At 49.9% G+C, this 22913-nt stretch overlaps 2 protein-coding genes across 5 annotated transcripts in view; both read left to right on the forward strand.

The window, feature by feature from the left end:
* LOC109261897 (RAD52 motif-containing protein 1) overlaps positions 1-22913 on the forward strand; it is a 104589-nt gene that overhangs the window by 71303 nt on the left and 10373 nt on the right. The gene's annotated exons all lie outside the window — the stretch shown is intronic.
* On the forward strand, positions 33-22186 carry LOC128774179 (pleckstrin homology domain-containing family M member 1-like). 4 transcript variants are annotated; one of them, XR_008418627.1, is made up of 9 exons: positions 83-151; positions 2548-2730; positions 5890-5978; positions 9492-9739; positions 11474-12100; positions 17994-18220; positions 19150-19308; positions 20176-20328; positions 21519-22186. XR_008418627.1 is itself a non-coding variant. In XM_053892478.1 (8 exons), exons 2-8 carry the CDS (start codon positions 5931-5933, stop codon positions 21586-21588), a joined length of 1458 nt encoding a protein of 485 aa, XP_053748453.1. In that variant the 5' UTR covers positions 33-151; positions 5890-5930; the 3' UTR covers positions 21589-22186. The 4 variants fall into 4 exon arrangements, 3 of the variants coding, with proteins under 3 accessions (XP_053748453.1, XP_053748452.1, XP_053748454.1); XM_053892478.1 differs by lacking the exon at positions 2548-2730 and having other exon boundaries at positions 33-151; positions 20176-20254; XM_053892477.1 differs by lacking the exon at positions 83-151 and having other exon boundaries at positions 20176-20254.

The raw sequence follows: 22913 nt of genomic DNA on the forward strand, positions 1-22913 counted from the left end.
GGGCGGGGCCGGACGCCGAACCAACGTGATGGCGTCAGGCGCCGCGAGCGCCGTTTCCTGTTGTCACTGGCCGGGAGGCCGCAGCGCCTGGTCGGAGGCTTAGGGGCTGCAGTGGCCAGGAGTGCCCCGCGCCCCCTCCCCGCTCCCTCTGGTGAGTTAGGGGTCAGAGGGCGAGGAGGGTGAGAAGGGGACGGCGGGGCCGAGACGAGAACGGGCGATGGGTCACCAGCCCTGTCCGTGATCGCAAACCCTTGGTTGCTTTGAAACTGTCCTGCTTCAGAGCCTTTTCCCTTCCCGGCCTGAGCCCCGCACCCTACCCCACTCGGACCCGAGCCTTCAGCCCAAACAGCCAGTGCTGACCGACCCCGTCCCCTTCCTCTTCTCCACCCGTGACCCGAGCCCAGCCCTTACCCTCACCCCTTCACCACTGGTCTTGCGTAAGTGCAGCCACACTCGACCCCACGGTAGCCCACTTCCAACCCCTAGGACAGCCACTTCCCTCCGCCTCCCTCTAACGCATCTCCTTCTCACCCCTCAACCCCTTTGGCAATCCCAGTGCTCCACGCAAACCTCCTCGAGCCCCCCCTCCCCCTCCCCGTCTTTCCGGCTTACCCCCTTTCAGGCTCAGCTTTCTTATCCCAGCCCCCCTGCTCAGCCCCCCAAGGTCTGCTCAGCCAAAACACCCACCTCCCCCCACTCATTTAATACCTACCACTACAGTAGATGCCCTATTGCGCTTACCGCCCTCTTCTTGATAACTCTGATCTCAGCCCTATCTCAAGTCTTGTATGTATCTTCTTGTCCTCACCCACTCAACCCCTAACTTCCAAGCCCACCGCATACTTTCTTTCCATCCCCAGCCAGCCTGAGGACACTTCATTCCTGAGTCTTTGCTAAACCACCCCCCAACTCTTGCTGCCCTAGTTCCCACCACCCCTACCCAGTCTTGTTAGATTGACGTCTTCCTATCCCCATTTCAACTCTTCATCCCAGCTCTGTGCCCATTCTTCCCTTGATGTGGTCCCCATTTGATCTGAGAACCTAGTGCAGTCCCCTGCCAACCCCACCTGCTTTCTCAGAGCCAGGCACTTGCCGAACACCTCAATTGAGGCAGGGCCTCAGATGGTAAGTAAGTGTGGAGGAGTAAAGAGATCCTTCTCCCGTGGGTCAAGTGCTTTTCCTGGATGTCAGGCCCCCTGTACCTGTCCTTAAGGATTGTATTCCTGGCATCCATATTACATTACTCGCGTTGGCTGCTGGAATGATAGGTATCATCCAAATACCTGGAAGGTGAGGGAGCTACTCATTCAGCTGGGGCAGTGGAAGCTTATCACTTCCTTTTGGGTGATGATCTGGAGAAACTCAAGCGGTTCCACTGTGTGGGGTTGGCTGTGGTCACAGAATCAGGTCCATGTGTATTGCCCTGCCGCTCAGAAAGGACCCTCACCCAGTGCTCCTCCTGGCCAGAACTGGTTGTAGATTAGTCCCGCTACCGAATGTGCCAGAGGTGACGTTACATGTTGTGAAGAGTAGAGATGAGTGGATCCTGGGGACGCCGAGGCCTCCGTGGAGGCTGTTGAATTGCTTCCTCTTTTTGCAGGTGCTGGATCATTGAGTTTTGACCATTTTGATTACCCATGAACACAGAGAGTCAAGTTATCTCAGAGTAGCTAGACATTCTTGAGGCACCCAGGCTCCATGGTTAACATTTATAATCTCCTGGGATTTGGGGGTGCACATCCCCTCTAAGTTCTGGTGACCAAACTCCAAAGGATTGGCCATTTGGCAGCCATTGTAAAGGACCCCAAAGAAGACCCCTTGTCTTTGCTTGCATTTATAGTCTCACGCCTTTGAGAATCGGATGTCCTTTTACCTTCAACATCCCCTTCCGTTAAGGTGTGATCTCTGAAGGGTTTCAGCCTGTTGGCAGCTTGGTGTAATGGAAGGAGTTCCGCAGTGACCCCACCACTGAGAAGTTGTATACCTCAACTTCTTACAGTCTGAAACGGTCTGAGCCTTTTTATTTTACTCATCTGTTCATTCAGCAAGTATTTTGTGAGCACCACTGTGTGCCGTGCACTGTTTGAAGCATTAGAAAGACAATGGTGAATGAGTCAGGCAAAGGTCCTGCTTTCATTCACTCAGAGTTTGGTCCTTGCCAGAATCTTAAAGGATCTGGGACAAGAATATGGGAGAGATGGGTGTTGTTGGATGGAAGGAGGGAGGGAGGAAAGAAAGATACCCAGTGTTCCTAGACCTCACATTTCTGGCCTCACCCACTAGCCTTTGGACTGGGAATCACGAGCTAGAAGTTGCTTGCCCTCCAGCTGATATTCAGTTGCTTTGTCGCCCTACCCACCCCCCCCCCCCCACACACCCATCCCACCCCCCACAGGGCTCTTGTCTAGAAATCCAAATTTCTTCAGGTAGAAGGATGTGCTGTTTACTCAGCACTCACATGTCTGAAGTATCAGCTGTCTTTCTGAATCAGAAGATAACTTTGTCATTTGTTTCCAGCTGAAAACCCTGACTCATCACCTGGTACAGCAGCTGGAGGGCTTAAACACCGGCCTGTTGTCGTGCATAGCCAGGTGCAGGATCGGAGTCAGGCCGTAGAGACGAGGCTGTCGCGGATGGCGGGGAAGTCTCTAAGAAGAAGAGGTTGCTGTTTACTGATGAACGGAGTGTTTCGAAAGTGGTGAAGCCAGGTTATCCATTTCTTCTTTTAATGTAAGTCTCATGTGAGTCCTTCTCCTCTTTTCGTTCTTCCTTAGTCTCTGGAGGAAGTGAAATTGGATGTTTATAGAAGGCCAGGCAGTATCACGAAGAGAATCAACCCCAACGATTCCTTCCTGTGTGTTGGAACATTTGAGGAGGGACAGCTCGGAAACCTGGCTGCCACGGAAAGGACCTGTGGTCAGCTAGTTGGGGCCACAGATCTGATGGGCAAGATTGTTTCTTGTCAGTGTTAGGCCTTCTTTGATAAGGTGGAGCTTCTGAAGAGTCTGTGAGTAATAAGTTTGCCTGAAACTCTTTGAACCAAGGACCTGGGACAGTATGAACTGACGAAAGGCACAGAGCTTGGAATGAGAAAATTCTGTCCCTCACCTGAGGCATGTTTCTACTGAGCCTCAGTTTTCTCTTCTGTGAATGAGGGATACTCATCCTTCTCTCACAGGATTGTTTTAAGAATGAAATGAGGATAGAGAATGAGATCCTGTGCCAGAGTGAACCAATACAGAGGGGCAGAGGTAGACGAAGGGTGACTTAAGAGTTTCCTAAAGGCACACGGCACTCACCTTTTCTGCTCCACTGTATCAGGGATGTTTGAACTCTCTACTTGCTCTCTTTATTCTGGGTCTCCTGAAGACCCACCCCTCTTTCGTTTGCTTCTTGGTGTCAGTGAAGACAGCTCTGAAGATAGAAAGTGAAACCAGTCCCATAGCATGGTAGATGGGGGTCTGGCTCACCCAAGGAGCCTGCTGGAGTGCTGACCTAGCAGTCAGGAGACCCAGAGCCCAGAGATCTCACATCGTAGATGGTCGTGGTCCTGCCTCTGAGCCATTTCCTGCCTTCCTGAGGCGTTCTAGAACCGACAGGCCTATGTAGGGAGCTTTGGCTTCCTGCAAGGAAAGATGTGCCCGGAACTTTGGCCTGACCCCCACGTCTCAGTTCTGTTTTGTGAATTGTCAAGTGGCAATTCTTCTAGGTTTCTCTGCACTGTTGTCCTTTTGTGACGTTCCTGACACTGTTTTAGGTCACAGTTGTCTCTTGTCTGGCCCTGCTCTGACCTCAGTGTCAGTTTACTTTGTTTTTTCAGCAGACCCTGACTTGGCCAGAGCACCCACTTAATGATAAGCCTCCCTCCCTCCAGTGAATATTATATTCAGTGAATTAGTTGATGAGGCCTCAATGGTCTTCCTCTTCAGATTGCTGAGGCCCAAGCCTTGAGGCCGGCTGAGGGAAGGGCAGTTTTAGGGCTTGAGGCTCTGTCTAGAAGGGCAGGCCCCCGGAATTGCCAGAGGGGATTGGATGCCAGGGTCTCAAAGCCAGCGAGCCTGAACTTGGCCTGCAGGGCTGCGTAGGGTAGCCTTGAAGAAACCCGGCCTCTAGGATCAGGCACGGTTTCAGGACCGACTCTATAGTGTGTCCCCTTCTCCCGGTGCCCTGGTGGCCAGAGCATGGAGCTGGTCTCCAGCGAAGGGTCCTGAGGATTCCCAGTGGGTAGGAGCTGGGAAAGTGGTGGAGGGAGAGACAGTCTGATGGGCTGTGGCCAGGGGCTAGTGTTCCTCCTGTCAGTCTGTTGTGCGCTGACCAGAGCTGGTTTCGTGGGGGCCGTCCTCCACACACCTATCTGCCTTTGCATGTCCTTACTTAGGAAGGTCGGCGCTGGGTCCTGTTCACCCTCTGCCGGATCCAGAGGCCAGGGCTTGAATCAGAGCGTCTTTCATCATTTAGGGCCACCCTGCCGTTCTCCATGCCTCACTGTTCGCCTGTAAACCTTTCCTGCCAGACTCAACCCTGATGCTCCCTTGCATCCCGCCACCTGGGCCCCCAGCTGGAGAGCCCTCCTCCCAAGACTTCCCTGCCCCCTCCCCAGCCACCCCTTAGCCCTAGCTCACACCCGCCTCTTCCAGAAGGCTGGACGTCATCCTGGCCGAAGGTGGTAGAGCCCGCCACTGATCAGCCCTGGGATCTTGGGAAGTTCCCTGACCTGGGTCAGCTTTGATTTATCTGGATAATAAAAGAGCTCGCCTAGGGTGGTTACAAGGAATGAATGAAGCAATGTGTGTAAACAGTACAAAATCCATTCATCATGCCTCCATTTGATAACTTCTTTGGGCCATAGGTTTTTGAGAACAGAGACAGCGATGACCTATTTTTTGGTGTCCCTCCATGCTCGGCAGCGTGGTCACTAGAGATCTGTTTAGATGGGAATGTGCCTGCCCAATCCTGGTCCGTCCAAGTGGCTGGGGCGGTCCAGGCGAGCCAACAGCCACCCCCCGAGGCTCAGGTTGAGGCCCCCCCCCCCCCCCCACCTAAGCCACCCCCGGGGGGGTGGGGGGGAAGCCAGTGCCCTGAGGGATTTACCTGTGTACTGATTTCAGGTAGTTGAGCGGACTCATTCAGACAGTGGCCTTTGCCTATAAGGCTTGGCCACATCCAACCGGGGTAATAGATACCATTTATCCTCAGTACCGTCAGGCACTGTGCTGGGCGTTTTCCACATTCATAACCTCCGTTTGAGACGTCTGCCGTGGTGCCCCACCTAGCATGCCTAAGTGGTTAGTGGCAAATCGAGATTCGAACCCGTGTTGTTTCCCTTTAGGCGTGTCCCTGTGCTGCTCCAGCTGGACCCTCGTGCCTGGAGGGGAAGCAGCTATGTAGCAAGAGGCCCTCCCTTTGGAAACTTCCTTCAGTTGTGCTTGTCCCTGCCGAGCTGGCAGACATCGGGCTGGCACAGGAGTCAGAGGCTCCGAATGTGAATTGTGAGCCCCTGCTTCCTGGTCCACGTGGGCTCTTGGCACCTCCAGCGGCAGCATCCCCCTCGCACCCTTAGTTCTGTATCCAAATCGGCCCCTCATTGCCTGCTTTTTTGTGCCAGCGTTTGGTGTGGCATACAGAGGCCTCTCCATGCCCTGATTAGGGTGGACCCACCCACGGCACATAGGATTCCCCACCTCCTGAGATTCGAGCCCTCACATTTCTTCTCTTCCCTCGTTTCCTTCCTTAAAATCCACTCTTGGCTTTTACTTTTGACTTCAGAGGCCTTTGCATTGCAGTTTGAGGAAGATGGGCTGACCCGCTGCCTGCTGGGGGGAGGGGGAGAATTGGCTGGGGGTGGTGAGCTGGAACCTGCTCATCTGGCCGCGCCGTCTGTCTCTGCAGGTGTCATGTGATTCTCCGAGGGAGCTGCAGTGTGAGCGGAAATGCTCTCGGTGGTGGAGAATGGACTGGACCCCCGGGCTGCCATCCCGGTAGGCAGTCGGAGAGGCTCAAGGGTGGGGAAGGGGGCACGGGACAGCCATGTCATTGGTCTTCCTCACTTTGAAATGAATGAGTACTGTCTGGAAAGCGAGGCTTCGGGCTGAGAAAGAGTTATAGCAGAAGCAGGCTCTGAGGAGACCCTGCCCTTTCTAGAACATCTTATTGGTGATAGAATGGGAATTGATAAAAAACAACGGATTTTAATAGGGGCTGCCTGAAGACCAAGGATTTCTCAAAGGAAGTCATACATATGGGGCGCCTGGGTGGCTCACACGGTTAAGCGTCATGATCGTAAGCGGCTCATGGTCTTGCAGTTTGTGAGGTCAAGCCCTGCATTGGGCTCTCTGCTGTCAGAGCAGAGCCTGCTTTGGATCCTCGGTCCGCTCTGTCTCTGCCCCCTCCCCCACAGGCACATACATGTATGCACATTCTCTCTCTCTCTCTCCCTCCCTCCCTCTCTCTCTCTCTCTCTCTCTCTCTCTCTCTCTCAAAAATAAGTAAACATTAAAAGAAGGGGCAGCTGGGTGGCTCAGTCGGTTGAGCATCCGACTTCGGCTCAGGTCATGATCTCACGGCTCATGGGCTGGAGCCCCGCATCGGGCTCTGTGCTGCCAGCTCAGTGCCTGGAGGCTGCTTCATATTCTGGGTCTCCCTCTCTCTCTCTGCCCTCTCCCTCCCATGCTGTCTCTCTCTGTCTCTCAAAAATAAATAAACATTAAAAAAAAGAAAAAAGAAAAGAGGGCATTAGGGTGGCCTGGGTGCCTCAGACGGTTGAGCGTCCATTTGGCTCAGGTCATGATCTCACGATTTGGGAGTTTGCTGCTGTCACTCCCTAGCCCACTTTGAATCCTCTGTCCTCCTCTCTCTTTGCCCCTCTCTCTCTCTCTCTCTCTCTCTCTCTCTCTCTCTCTCCAGTCAAATAAGCAAACAATAAAAGAAGTATATGACCCATAAGTCATATGAAAAGATGTCTAACATCAAAAGACTGCATACTGTATGACTTCATTTACACAAAATGTCCAGAATTGGCAAATCCATAAAGACAGAAAGTAGATTAGTAGTTGCTAGGGGTTGAGGGAGAGGGGACTAGAGAGGAGTGACTGCTCATGGGCACAGTGTTCCTTTTTGAGACAATGAAAATGTCCTAAAATTAGGTAGTGGCTGTAGTTTCACTATTCTGTGAACATACCAAAAATCACTGAACTGTATAGTTTAAATGAGTGAATTTTAGGCAATGTAAATTGTGTCTCATTAAAGCTGTTATAAAGAAAAAAAAAAAAAACAGGGGTGCCTGGGTGGCTCAGTCGGTTGAGCGTCCGACTTCGTCTCAGGTCATGATCTCACAGTCCGTGAGTTCGAGCCCCGCGTCGGGCTCTGTGCTGACAGCTCAGAGCCTGGAGCCTGCTTCGGGTTCTGTGTCTCCCTCTCTCTCTGACCCTCCCCCGTTCATGCTCTGTCTCTCTCTGTCTCAAAAATACATAAACATTTAAAAAAAAAAATTTTTTTTTTAAAGAAAAAAAGAACATTCGACTTTTCAAAGAACATTAACATGAACTGTTTGGGCTAAGATAAAAATAAAACAGTAAAATATTTATCCATAATCCTATCAGCTAACAGTTCAAACCAGGTTTTCTGTATTCCCTCCCAATCCTTTTCCAAAACACATAGGTAATTTTGACATGCTTATACTATGACAGAACTGTCTTTATCTTTCCAAAGGATTTTTCATATATGTATTTTATAATTGATTTATGTAACAGACCTTAACGGAATACTTACATGTGTCAGGAACCAAGCCAAGTGTTGAGGATGCAAGAATGAAAAAGAAAAGCAAGTCCTGCCCTCAGAGTAATCCCCCCGCCCCCCAACTCCTGTGCTGTAGGTCAGGAAGTATTCGTTCCGTTTAACAGATGAGGAAATTAAGCTCAGTGAGGTTAAGTGAAATGTCTGTAGTGACCCAGCTGTTGACCAACAGAGCTGAGACTAACATCTGCCTCTGACTGCCAGGTCAAGGATCTTTCCTTTTTTCTTTCTTTCTTTTTAAAGTTTATTTCTTTATTTTAGGGGCGCCTGGGTGGCTCAGTCAGTTAAGCGTCCTATTTCAGCTCAGGTCATGATCTCACGGCTCGTGGGTTCGAGCCCTGCATCAGGCTCTGTGCTGACAGCTCAGAGCCTGGAGCCTGCTTCGGATTCTGTGTCTTCCTCTCTCTCTGCCCCTCCCCCCTCCTCATACTTTGTCTCTCTCTCTCTCTCTCTCTCTCTCTCAAAAATAAACGTTAAAAAGATATTTTTAAATAAATAACGTTTATTTTATTTATTTTGAAAGGGAGAGTGGGCATGAGCAGAGGAGGGGCAGAGAGAGGGAGAGAGAGAGAGAGAGAGAGAGAGAGAGAGAGAGAGAGAATCTCAAGCAGGCTCCACACTGTCAACACAGAGCCAGATACGGAGCTCAAACTCAAAAACCGTGAGATCATGACCTGAGCTGAAATCAAGAGTCAGATGCTTAACTGACTGAGCCGCCCAGGTGCCCCTAGGATCTTTTTTTTTTTTTGAATTTTTTTTTTCAACGTTTTTTATTTATTTTTGGGACAGAGAGAGACAGAGCATGAACGGGGGAGGGGCAGAGAGAGAGGGAGACACAGAATCGGAAACAGGCTCCAGGCTCCGAGGCATCAGCCCAGAGCCCGACGCGGGGCTCGAACTCACAGACCGCGAGATCGTGACCTGGCTGAAGTCGGACGCTTAACCGACTGCGCCACCCAGGCGCCCCCCTACGATCTTTCTTAATGTGGACCATGCTCCTGTTTTCTTGGTGTTTTTATGGTTCTAAAGTGGCACTTGTTGCCTCTTCATGGAATCGTAGACCCCTAAACAAGGTGGAAAGCTTCACCCCTGCCCTAGATGGATCACCCAGGCTCCCACACCTGTAACTATGATGGAGCCGGTATTTAAACACAAGATTTCTATGGCTATCAAATCACTGAAGTTCGGTTTAAAAAGCAAAACAAAAGAAAAATATACAAATATCTTTGCAAAAAAATAACTATCTCTGGGTGGTATAAGTACGTAATTTTCCTTTTCTCCTCTATGCTTTGTCTCTGTTTTCTTTCTTTTTTTAAAATTTTTTCCAACGTTTATTTATTTTTGAGAGAAAGAGAGAGCGTGCGTGCGTGTGCAAGTGGGGGAGGGGCAGAGAGAGAGGGAGGCACAGAATCCAAAGCAGGCTCCAGGCTCTGAGCTGGCAGCACAGAGCCCGACGTGGGGCTCGAACCCATGAACCGTGAGATCACGACCTGAGCCGAAGTCGGACGCTCAACCGACTGAGCCACCCAGGCGCCCATCTTTGTTTTCTATGATTAGCTTGTGCTAGTTTTGCTGTATACACACCCACAGGTAGACGTGAGCACGTGTGTGGGTGTGCGTGTATTTGGTGATAAGCACTTACCTTCCAGGGGTCACCGCAGGATCTTCTAAAGGCCTGTGTTATGTCTGACACCGACTAGGTCATCAAGAAGAAGCTAGTGGGATCTGTGAAGGCGTTGCAGAAGCAGTACGTGTCCTCGGACACAGTGGTCACTAGCGAAGACGGAGATGCCAACACCATGTGCAGTGCCCTGGAGGCCGTATTTATCCACGGCCTGCATGCCAAGCACATCCGAGCCGAGGCCGGAGGGAAAAGGAAGAAGAGCGCCCACCAGAAGCCTCTGCCTCAGCCTGTCTTCTGGCCCCTCCTGAAAGCTGTCACCCACAAGTGAGATCAGCAGGGGAGGCTTTGCTTTGGGGAGGAGCTTCAGTGTGGGTGACCCTGGGCTCTCCCTCTACAGCTATATGGGAAAGCAGCAGAGATGCTCTGTGTTCTAGAATGGAGATGGGTGAGATAGGGGTTATTGTTAGACCAAGCCTCAAGAGCCCCTCAGCGCACAGGCAATGGCCTGGGGCTGCTCAGGCCCCTGGCTGGTCGCCTTTAGCAGGAGCCGCCTTTTTGCCACACCGTGGCAAAGTTGGGTAGTTGGAACAGAGAATGTGTGGCCTGCAAAGCCTAAAATCTTTACTAAGTGGCCCTTAACAGAAGAGGTTTGCTGACCCTGCCTTGGAATGTTTGAACATCTCTATGCTAAGTATTATATCCTAACAGGCTATGGCATTTTTTAAAGACGTGGAATCCAGATCATCTGAATATCCACCCTGGGACGTTTGCCTCTGCGGCCCTGGCCCTAACTGCCTGGGCTTTGGAGCAAGCAGCTGCTGGCACGTTGCCTCTAAGGGCTATTAAATGCCACCTTCAGCCTGAAGGTGCCTTGTCAGTCTGTATCTTCCTTTTCATGCTGACTGCCACCGCCCTATCTCAGGTTCTTACCTCACTCCTAGGTGGCAGTGGCTTTCTGATTGTCCCCCTTATCTCATTGTGTCTGTCCTTAGGTCAGGCAGCTGGTCAACATTTACTGAGCTTAAGCTAACCCGAGCTCATTCCCTGAGCCCTGTGGAGCACGCACTCCTATGGGCGAGACGTGCTCAGGGCACTGTGATGGTCAGAGGAAGGGCATTTACATCAGACCAAGGGTTCGGGAACTGAGTTGGGTACATGATCTTATCCCGAGCAGCCCACCCAGAAGTCTGCGCGACTGCGGTCAAGTCATTTCCCGGTGTAAAAACTCTCAGGCTCCCCAGTGCTAGCCTGGAGTTCCCTTCACTTCGTTGGGGCCCCGGAATCTGTATCCTGACCAGGTTCCCAGGTGATTCTGACGCACAGCCAGGTGTGGGGACCCTTGCCCCACCTTGCCTCACCGGTTGGATGCTCAAGACCCTGCATCACCTGACTTTGCAACCCAATCAGCCACTCCTCCTCCTCCCCGTGCTGTAACGGGAGTGCTCACCACTCCTGTTACACAGCTGCTGCTTCCCTACCCTTGGTGCCTTTTCTCTGTCAGTCCTTGGTGCCTGAGGTTCCCCTTCCATCTTTGCGGCTTGAAATCCCTCAAGGCCCAACTCAATGCCTTGCCTGTGCCTAATCCCTATGCCTAATCCCGCAATGCCTTGCCTAAGGCATTGTCCTTACTGCAACCTGGAAGTGATTGCCTTCCCCCCACCCCAGCTCTACTGACAACAGGGTTCACTTCCGTGTGCCCTTGAAAGGTAGTAACCTGGACTGAGGGCAGGACCATGTCTGTATCCTGTATCTTCACAGCTCCAAAGACCTGGCACTTAGGGGCTCATCACATGTATGCTGGATGAGCAGGTGATGTCAAGGGCGCCTGGGGAGTTGAAACTAAAATGGCAATTATCCTGCATGGCAGTAACCTTGAAAAAGTGGGGAGTTGTAGCTAAATATTTCTCAATTCCCTGTAGAACACTGCTATCTGAGATATTTTCCCAAGCCTGTATATACTTGCGGTCGTTATTACTGGCTCCTGCTCACCAGTGGATAAAATGATCCTCTGTGATCTGAACTCACTTCTTGAAACAAGCCTGTCCTCTCCACCCCCAGGCACATCGTCTCGGAATTGGAGCACCTGATCTTTGTCAGCACGGACGTGGGCCGCTGCCGGGCCTGGCTGAGGCTGGCCCTCAATGACGGCCTGATGGAGTGCTACCTGAAGCTGCTCCTCCAGGAGCCCGCCCGCCTGTGCGAGTACTATCAGCCCACAGCCCTGCTTCGAGACGCCGAGGAGGGCGAGTTCCTCCTCAGCTTCCTGCAGGGACTGACGTCCTTATCCTTCGAGCTCTCCTACAAGTCCGCCATCTTAAACGAGTGGACGCTCACCCCGCTGGCTCTCTCTGGGCTTTGCCCGCTCTCTGAGCTCGACCCCCTCACCACCTCTGGGACAGAACTACAGCGGAAAGAGTCTCTGGATTCAATTTCCCATTCCTCAGGCTCGGAGGACATCGAAGTCCAGCACTCAGGCCATAAGATCCGACGGAACCGGAAGCTCACGGCCTCCTCCCTCAGCCTGGACACCGCCGGTTCATCCCAGCTGTCTTGCAGCCTAAACTCTGATAGCTGCCTACTCCAAGAGAATGGCTCCAAGAGTCCAGACCGTTCCGAGGAGCCCATGTCCTACGACTCCGACCTGGGGACAGCAAATGCCGATGATTCAGACCCGTCTCTGCAAGAGTGAGTGTCCTTCCCCCACTCCTCTCCTCCCCCTGCCTTCCTTCCTTCTCCTCTTCCTCTTTCTCTCCCTCCCTATAGCATGTGATTGCCTGTCACTGAGCACTGACCTCTCTAAGGGCATAAAGGAAAAGGGGATCGTGGCTCTTCCTCAGGGACTGGAGTTGCCGGGACTTGTAACTGGAGGCAACATGGGGCAGCGAGGAGAATGGATTCAGGGAGGGCTCAGAGCTGAATCAGGCTCCAGCTCTGCCCCTGGCTGATCTTCGACCAGTTACCTAATTTCTCTGAGGCTTCGTGTAAAATATTATTGCCTCTAGGGCGGAAACCAACGGTTCGGAGTTAGATATACAACTTCCAAAAGACGCAGTGAAGCCCAGCGCGTCTGGGTGCTCCGCTGCGACCTCCCAGAAGGCCTCTGAAGGACACAGACCCTGAATGAGGCCTGGAGGAGGTGGTGCACAAAAGGGGCCAAGCGAGTGAGTGGAGGAAGAGCACAGGGAGCAATGAACTTGACTAGAGAAGGGACGCTGGGCAGAGCTGTCTCTTTAAAAGAACTTTTTTCTATTTGAGTATTGTTGACACACGGTGTTATATTAGTCTCAGGTGTACAAGGTAGTGAGTCACCATCTCTCTATGTTGTACCATGCTCACCCCAGCAGAGCCTTCTTCGTTCAGGCCCTTTTTAAACACTCATTTTTTAATAGATTTATTTTTATGGTAAGAAAAAAAAGTCTACCTACAGTGAAACGTCTTCTCCACCTTTGTAACCATAATTATTAATTCCTTACATCTTTCTTTTTCTTTTCTTTAAAGTTTATTTATTTATTTTTGAGAGAGAGAATGAGCAGGGGAGGGGCAGTGAGAAAGGGGGACAGAGGATCTGAAGCAGATTCTGTGCTGACAGCAGAGAGCCCAACGTGGGGCTCGAACTCACGAACCGTGAGATCATGAGCTAGGCTGAAGTCAGACATTTAACTGACCGAGCCACCCAGGCACCCCCTTTACATGTCTTTTTCTGATGTTTCTAAATGCATCTAACAGATATGAATAGATCTGTTAATAACTGTTAATATCTGTTAATAGATCTGTAATAGACTTTTTAAATGTCTTTTATATTTCTTATCTCTGCCCCATCCCCACAAAGCTATTATAAATATACTGTTTGATACCTTGTCTTAGAAGAGATCAGAATTTTTGTTTTGGAGCTTCATATCAGTTTCTTAATTTTTTTTCCCCCCTATGGCATGTGTTTCCATTGTATGAATGTACCTTAGTTTATTTGACCAGCCCTGTATTTACTGGACACTGGAGTTCACTCTTTCTATAAATAACCGTGTGTATGTGATCTTTGAATTCTATGCAACTATCTCTGTTCAGTAAAGTCCCAGAAACAGAATTGCTGAGGCAAAGGATAAATGAATCTACAATTTTCATAGATAATCGCCTGTTTACACTCTGTCAGGAATGTACCTGTGCCCCCTCGGCCTTGTAGGCAGAAGGTATTATCAAACTTTTGGATATTTGCTCATCTAATAGGTAGAACATGATAAACTTTTTTTTCAAGTTTATTTACTTGTTTTGAGAGAGAGAGAGAGAGACAGCAAGCGAGCATGAGTGGGGGAAGGGCAGAGAGAGAGGCGGGGGGAGAGAGAGAGAATCCCAAGCAGGCCCCTCGCTGTCAGTGCAGAGCGTGATACAGAGCTTGATCCCAGGAACTGTGAGATCATGACCCGAGCCAAAATCAAGAGTCGGGCTGGTACGGAGTGAGCTTAGAAGACATCTGTGAGGAAACAAGGCCATTAGGGCAGCCATCTTGCCCAAGCAGCAGCCTGTGGGTGGAGGAACCTAGGCCTTTGCTCTCAGGAACATACACCTGCTTTCAGGGGAAAGATACGCATGCACACACCCACCACACACACACACATGCACACGGTGACAGAAATAGCCCCATTCTGTGTTTTCATGGCATTGATAGTTTTTTTTTTCCAATGTTTATTTATTTTTGAGAGAGAGAGAGAGAGACAGAGTATGAGCGGCAGAGGGGGAGAGAGAGAGGGAGACACAGAACCCAAAGCAGGCTCCAGGCTCCAAGCTGTCAGCACAGAGCCCGATGCTGGGCCTGAACCCATGAACCACGAGATCATGACCTGAGCGGAAGTTGGATGCTTAACCGACTGAGCCAGCCCAGGTGCCCCATCCAGTTCTTCACCAAGCTTCCCACCACCTTAGATTTAATATCCATTGATGATTCTTGCCCAAACTAATCTATGATGGCTGCAGAGTGATGATTTTCCAACCTCATGACCACCTCCACGTTTATCACTCACCATCTTATTGTCAGGAAGAGCTCCAACCCCATCCCCGTTATGTATCTGTTTGTCTATTTATTACTATTAAGGACTCAGGGATTCCTATCTCTTTCACTAGATTATAATCTGTCCCTATCCTTATTTTTTTCAAAGACGCTCTAGGCCCAAGGTGGGGTGCTAACTCATGACCCTGAAACCAAGAGTCGCTCGCTCCACCAACTGAGCCGGCCAAGCTCCCCTGTCACTATCTTTATTTGTGTTGATGGCCAAACTGTCCCAGACTACCTTAGAAACCATTCTGTATTAATTCTGTAGCTACGATACCAAAAGCGTAAGCAACAAAAGAAAAGATAGAGAAAACAGTCTTCATCATCATTGAATTCTTTTGTTTCTAAGAATACCATCAAGAAAGTGAAAGGCAACCCACAGAATGCGAGAAAATATTTGCAAGCCATGTATCTCATAAAGAATTTTTTATTTTTTATTTTTTTTAATTTATTGTTTTTAATTTTATTTTTTATTTGTTAAGAGTTACATCCAAATTAGTTAGCATCTAGTGCAACAATGATTTCAGGAGTAGATTCCTTAGTGCCCCTTACCCATTTAGCCCATCCCCCCTCCCACACCCCCTCCAGTAACCCTGTGTTTGCTCTCTATATTTATGAGTCTCTTCTGTTTTGTCCCCCTCCCTGTTTTTATATTATTTTTGTTTCCCTTCCCTTATGTTCATCTGTTTTGTCTCTTAAAGTCCTCATATGAGTGAAGTCATATGATGTTTGTCTTTCTCTGACTAATTTCACTTAGCTTAATACCCTCCAGTTCCATCCACATAGTTGCAAATGGCAAGATTTCATTCTTTTTGCTTGCCGAGTAATACTTCATTGTATATATATATATACAGTCATCCATCATCCATCGATGGGCATTTGGGCTCTTTTCATACTTCAGCTATTGTTGATAGTGCTGCTATAAACATGGGGGTGCATGTGTCCCTTCAAAACAGCACACCTGTATCCCGTGGATAAATGCCTAGTAGTGCAATTGCTGGGTTGTAGGGTAGTTCTATTTTTAGTTTTTTGAGGAACCCCCATCCTGTTTTCCAGAGTGGCTGCACCAGCTTGCATTCCCATCTGATAAAGAATTTTTACAACTCAATAAAGAAGGACAAATAACCCAACTAGAAAATGGGCAAAAGATCTGAATACTGAATTTCCCCAAAGATATGCAAATGGCCAAAGAGCACATGGAAAGATGCTCAGCGTCATTAGCCACCAGGAAAATGCAGATCCAAACCATCATGTGTACGACTTGGCACCCATTAGGAGAGCTTTGATCAGAAAGACAGTTAATAGCAAGTGTTAGTGGCGGGGGGGCGGTGCTGGTGGGCTCAGTTGGTATAGAGCATGGTGACTCTCAACATCAGGGTCATGGGCAGAACCTACTTAAAAAAAAAGAGTAAATTGAATTAAAAAAACAAACAAGCGTTGGGGCACCTGGGTGACTCAGTCAGTTGAGCCTCTTGATATCAGCTCAGGTCATGATCTCACAGTCTGTGGGCTCAAGCCCCGCATTGGGCTCTGCGTTGACAGTGAGGAGCCTGCTTGGGATTCTCCCTCTCTCCCTCTCTCTCTGCCCCTCCCTAGCTTTTGTGCACCCTCTCTCTCTCTCTCTCTCTCTCTCTCAAAATAACTAAATAAACTTTATAATTTTTTTTTTTTTAAAGTAACCAGTGTTGGTAAGGATGTGGAAAAGCCGATGGCAATGTAAAATGGTACAGCCACTTTGAAGTCAGGCAGTTGTTCCAAAGTTGAAACTTGAAGTTACTCTATGGCTCAGCAGTTCCATTCCTTGGCGTATATGCCCGAAGGAATGAAAACATTTGTCCACACAAACACTTGTGCGTGAATGTTCACAGCACCGTCATTCATAATAGCCCCAAAGTAGCCCAAAAGTCTATAAAACGATCAATAGAGAGACAAAAGAAGGATTCATCACAAGGAATGAGATCCCAGTGGCTGCCACAACATGAATAAATCTTGAAAACATTGTTAAGCGAAAGAAGCCGGGCTCAAAGGCCACCTATGGTGTGACTATTTGTGTGCAGTGTCCAGGTTAGGTAAATCTAGAGAAATGGAAAGTAGGCTTGGGGTGGGCAGGGGTTGGAGGAGGGGTGGATTAGTGACAGCTAATGGGTATGGGGTTTCCTGTTGGGTTGATGAAAATGTTTTAAAATTGACCGCGATCATAGTCGCACGGCTCTGCAAACACACTATTGAGCTGCACGCTTTAAATTAAGTGATTGTGCGGTATGTGAATTATGTACTGTGAATTTTATCTCAATAAAGCTGTTACCAAGAAAGTGTTCCAGATTTGGCCAGCGGGTGCCCCTCTGAGCTGGCTCTCATGTCCATTTGACGTGCCCCAATCCATATTTTGAGCACTTTCTTACTTTCTAGCACAAGATAATTCAGACTTATTTTATACCCTTTCCTAACTCCAGCCTAGGAATCAACCTTTGTCCCAGAAGTCTTGCTTCCTATTTGGGGGGGAATGCAAAACCAAGATTTAGGCATTTATCATTTCGTTTAATCATCATGACAACCCTAGTAAGTGGGTACTGGCATATCTTCCTTTTACAAATGAGGCCCGGAGAGGTAAAGTATATTGCCCAAGGTCACACTGCAGCCCAACCTTTGAAAGCAGGCGACGTGAATCCAGGGTCCCCGCCCCTTGCACCTCCCCCTACACACACACAAACACACACACACACACACACACAGAGTGTGAAAGTGAAGTTTATTTCTTCAACAAGGTCACTTTTACTTGAGTGACACCAGTTTTTTTTTTTTAATTTTTTTTTTTAACGTTTATTTATTTTTGAGACAGAGAGAGACAGATCACGAATGGGGGAGGGTCAGAGAGAGAGGGAGACACAGAATCTGAAACAGGCTCCAGGCTCTGAGCAGTCAGCACAGAGCCCGACGCGGGGCTCGAACTCACATACCGAGAGATCGTGACCTGAGCCGAAGTCGGACGCTTAACGGACTGAGCCACCCAGGCGCCCCGAGTGACACCAGTTCTGAGTGGAAACAAAGGTGTAGAGCTTATAAGACAGCCTCTCAGGAATTGCACAAGGCAGGGTATACCCTTGGGAAAAGTCACATATCATGCGTCTGGGAGCGTGGGGTTGAGGGCAGATCAACACCCAGTGGCCTGGCCCTTCCTACGAGAGCACATGTTCAAACCCACACACGCAAGTACCAGTAAAGTCCAGTGCTCATCAATCTCCTTTGCCAGCCTCACTCCCCACCCCTGTACCCAAATGCTGCCCATAGCCAGGTGTCCTTTACAAGAGTGAGAATGGCTAAAAGAGGAGAAAACCTATAGATGAAAGGAGATCAGCCTCGGTTTTTCACTGTTGACGCTGGGCAATGGGTACATGGAGATTCATGATATTATTCTCTCTTATTTTGTAAATGTTTGAAAGTTTCTGTAGTAAAAGAAAGTATAAAATGGTGAGAGGAAAGAGAAATAGCCAGGCGGGGAGCCGTGAGTGAGCCGGGACATTTGGCTGCTGTCTCCAGATTCCTCAGGTGCTCAGAGGAGACCAGCAGCACGTCTGGGAGATCCTCGGGACCACAGGCCCTCAGCTGCACCTTCTCCCCTCCGAAGATGATGAGGATGCTACTCATGTCCTTGGTCAGCTGCCTCGTTGCCATAAATGAGGCCAAGCTCATCAGTCGCTGTGACTTGGCCAGAGTGCTGCACAAGGAGGATCTGGATGGGTTTGAGGGCTACTCCCTGAGTGACTGTGAGTGCCGCTTTCTCACACTCCCGCCCCCCCATTCCTCTTCTGCTCCTGGTCACCTCCTATGTGGCCATCTTTCCATCATTCATCTTTCGAAGCCAAGTTCAAAAAGCAGCCCTCCCCGAGAAGCCCCTCCCAACATTCTGTATTCCTTCCACTGAATATTATTAACTGAGCACTTACTATGTACTGGGAACTATTTTAGGGGCTGGGGACAGAGACATCAACAAAGCCCCTTCCTTCACAGTGTTCGCATTCTAGGGGGAGAGGCGAGCCCCAAACAAACACACAAACATATGAAGCACTTCCTGGTGGTGATAAATGTTATGCAGCAGAATAAAGCCAGGGGAGTGAGAGGTAACCTTGTCCTTGAAGGGGAAGTCAAGGAATACCTCTCTGAGGAGGTGACATTGAGCAGCACCGAATGAGGCAAAGGACCGGGTCACCCAAATGTCTGGGGAAGAGCATTCCAGGCAGAGGGAGCAGGCAGTGCAAAGGCTTCGTCCTCCTCCCTGGTGGGGCTAGCTTCCTTTTGCCCAGATTTTGCACACACCTGTCTTGTGCCGTCCTTCTCGTTTTATCTTGTCTTGTGGTCCTTTAAGGGGTGCGTCTTCGTTCTTGCTGAAGGCACCAGCTGCCTTTGCCCCAGCTGACTGTCCCTCACTGGGCTTTGCACGGGTCATGGCACACAGTAGGCGATCATCAAGTGCAGGAGATGCGGATGGACAGCGGGATGATGAGCGGTTGTACTGAGGGGCAGGTGGATGGACCGAAGGGCGAGGAGAGAAGCTAATGGGTGTTTCCGGCCAGCTCGCCCCGTCTAGCCTCTTAGGCCTTGTTCCTTTCTTCTGCTTCCCCGTCTCCCTTTCTCCTCCGTGTCCTTTGTCCCTCAGTTCAGAGCCCTCTAAAAACCTTCTTCTCCCTGTTCTAAGGGCTGTGCCTGGCTTTTGTGGAGAGCAACTTCAACCTATCAAAGGTAAATGAAAATGCAGACGGCAGCTTCGACTATGGCGTCTTCCAGATCAACAGCCACTATTGGTGCAATGATCACAAGAGTCACTCGGAAAACATTTGCCACGAGGACTGCAAAGGTCTGGCCGGGGTCTCAGGGTGGGAGAGGGGAGAGGATGAGTGGGGTCTACTCACAGGACTTCTCGTCCCACTCCAAGCCTGGGAATGCACCCAGGAATGCCTTTGCTGAGCAGAGGATTTCACTAGTGGCTACGATGCCCCTCCGGTTAGGAGATTCTCCGGGGTGCAGGCTCCAGAAAGGCTCTGCACACCCAGTAACAGAGGACAGCAGCGGCCAACATTTAGCGAGAGTGTGTTGTATGCTGAGCACTTCACATGCCAGCTTCTCATGCGGCGGAAACTATTATGATCCCCGCTTTACAGACGAGCAAACTGAGGCTCATAGAACCAGTGCTGAATGCCAGACTGGTGGCCCTGAAGGCTCAGCTCTAACCATCAAGTCCTGACTTTGGTCAATGGCCTGATTGATTCGAGGCCAAGGGCAAACTCCCCACCTCAGAGCCACTCGTGGAGGCTCCACAGGTCCATGACTTTGCCCCTTACTCCCTCTTTCGTACTCTGATCAACATCCCTGCACTCTTCACCTGAAGAGCCTCTCTCATTAGGCAAGGTTTACCTCGGCCTCTGTGCTGCCTGTTTTGACATTTCCTTTCCCTAGAAACCCTCAAACGTGGCGCGAACCAGCATGTACCCTAGCTAGGATGTGTGGTAGTAAACATACATTTACTCCTGCCCCTCCTGCCCCCACCCCTAGCCACCCTTGACCTCTAGCAGCCATCGTAGGGATATCTCCATGGGCCTCTGGGAGGGAGCCCTTGCCTAATCTGGAAGGACTCAGCCCCTGGGGGGCGGGGAGAGCCGGTGTCTGCCTCAGTCTCTGGGACTGTCCTCTGTGTTCTCACAGGTATTCTCTGTCTCCCCTTCAGAACTGCTGAGCCCCGATCTTCTCTCAACCATCAACTGTGTGAAAAAGATTGTGTCTGGAGCAGGGGGAATGAAGAACTGGTGAGGAGGTCACTGTGGGACTAAGTCAGCAGGCAGAGCCCCAAGAAGGATGTAGTGACAGGAGGGGACAGGAGGCAAGGACTCCACCCCTTCTAACCATCTAGAAAAATGGGGGAGAGCGGCGCGGCTTGGAACTGGGACTTACAAGACTTGGGATCTGGGTCTTTCTCTGATGTTGTATTAAAACTGTTTTGGGCACAGTAGCAAAGGAACTTGAGTTAGCTGAGGGAGATGGCTTCGGAGGGGACAAGGTGTCTCACCGAGCTTACCCAAGGGGTCTCTTCTCTGGAAGAGAACGGAGGCGGAGCTGGGAACTGTCAGTGTGGCTTTCCTGACAAGTTTCTGCCTCCTCGTGCATTTCCTTCACTACTTTCTTTGTAGAGCAGTATATTCTGCTCCCCATTCCAGAGGACAGACTGTGGCTGCCCCCAAGTTAACGGGCTAATGTTCTGAGCAGTCACGGAGACTGGCTAGTCTCAGCCCCAGAGTCCAAGGGGCTGGGATAGAGAATCTGATTGGCTCAGCTTGGACCCATCATCCCCGAGCGGTTCAATGAGCTGTAGGTGTGGGACCAGTTAAGCAGCACCATCATGCTGGCCACGGGTGGGGGGTGGGGCTGGCCCTCTCCATAATTCGCAGCAACATTTTCTATAAAAGGTGCGTAGCTCCTCAGCTGAGCAAATACCCCCAAAGCTGTCAGCTTCCCAGTGGTAGACAGTGCAATGGTTGCTTCACTTTTCTGAGCTTCAAATTGGAGATAGATAGATAGATACATAGATAGATAGACAGATAAGTTGCTCTACAGGTGTCTGTGAGGAAGGAGGGGGTTAAGTGCCTTGTCTACTCTAAGAACACCATGCGGGAGAGACGCTGACGGCTACTAGGGATGACCCTCTCTGGAGGGAGAGTCGATAGTTGCCCCTGAGATTGACGGATTGGTTATTTATTTATTTATGTATGTATTTATCTTTCTGTTTGTTTAGTGACTCTCAGCCTTGTAAAATGGTGCACTCCCCCTTCGGGGCCAGAGGAGGATTTGAAAACGTGGGGGCATGCTGGACGGGGGGAGGAGCCAAACACCACAGATAAGAGAAATTTAAAGGAAGGCTCAGAGGGGCCACGGGGGGACAGACCAGAGAGCGAGCGGTGAAGGGGGTTCCGTGCATTGCCGTGCTGTGCCGTGCGTTCACTAAGTGCTGGGTCATGGATGTGGAGAAGGAGCTACTAAGTAGGAAGCAAGAACCCAGCCTTCTTCTCTCCACAGGGTGGCATGGAGGTTGCACTGTGCGGGCCGGCCACTCTCCTACTGGATGACGGGGTGTCACAAGGAATGAGACAGGCGTGGAGTCATTCCAGCGTTCCTCTTCTCGCCTGGGGATTCTTCATGTCTTCTTCCTCTTGCCTCCACTTCACGTTATTTGCTTTCCTTCCCATGTTCAAAAAGGACTGACCGGAGCCCCAGGAATAAATGGTTTTCTAGGGCTTTCTCCTTGCACCCATCCAGGCCCAGGCCCCTGGTTCCTGACTGTCATTCGCGAACCAAGAGAGGACCACAGTGAAGAAGTTGTTATATTTGGGGAATTATTAAAGCATTCCTTGTGCAAAGAATGTGTTGATTTCTTCATTTTTCATTCCAGATATCTTCGAGTACCTAGTATGGCAGGAGGGTGGTGGGCACTAGAAGAAGGAAGGTAAATCATAACTATTGTTCTTGAGGTGTTCACCATCTGCCTGGAGAAGCAGCGACATACACGAACACTGGCTACAGCGAATGAGTGGATACATACAACGAATACACGGTGCTGACGTGGAGTTGAACCTGCAAAATGACAACGCAAAGACAGAAAAGGGGCAGTTGGAGGAATGTTCTACCTGTGGCTACAATCGGAACTGCCTGAATAAACTGTCCCACCTGGGCCACTGCTGTCCCTACTTCTCAGCCTTAACTGCTTCAGCTCTGAAGTGAGAGGTTTGACATTTGAGTGGTTCCCAGAGTTTTGGATTTCACAGACCAGTAAAGCACGAAAAAAGTTAAGGCCATGTTAACATGTCCAACTTTTTATTTTAATGCCCTAGAAAGAGTATGAATCACAACAACTATCCTCTATCAGCATCTCCTCATAAAACAGTTTTCAGCATGAAAAATGAAGGTCAGGGTGCCCGGGTGGCTCAGTTGGTTGACCGTCGGTCTTCGGCTCAGGTCATGATCTTGCGGTTTGTGGGTCTGAGCGCCGGCGAGGGGCTCTGTGCCGACAGCTCAGAGCCTGGAGGCCGCTTCGGAGTCCGTGTCTCCCGCTCTCTCTCTGCCCCTCCCCCATTCGCACATGCATGCTCTCTCTCAAAAATGAATAGTATTAAAATAATTTTTTAAATGAGGGTCAGATTTATAGGATAATGGAATGGATTTCGTTTTATGAAAATATTTTTTTTAACCCTGCTTATATTACCTTTTCCTGCTTTGGCAAGGACTGGTGAAACCTTCACCACAGACCAGCAGCAGTCTGAAGGCCACTGCTTAGAAACCTCAGGAGACTTGTTTTGTAAGGCCCCTTCTGGCTCAGACATTCTAGGATTAAAATAAGGATCATTAGGACCTACTTTCCCTCTCAGTGTGTTAGTCCTCAAAATAGCTATTTGGATGCCGAGAGCGGCCCTTCTG

This window comes from Panthera pardus, unplaced genomic scaffold, assembly GCF_024362965.1.
Source record: "Panthera pardus isolate Hobbes unplaced genomic scaffold, ASM2436296v1 HiC_scaffold_3, whole genome shotgun sequence".
Classification (NCBI taxonomy): Eukaryota; Metazoa; Chordata; class Mammalia; order Carnivora; family Felidae; genus Panthera; species Panthera pardus.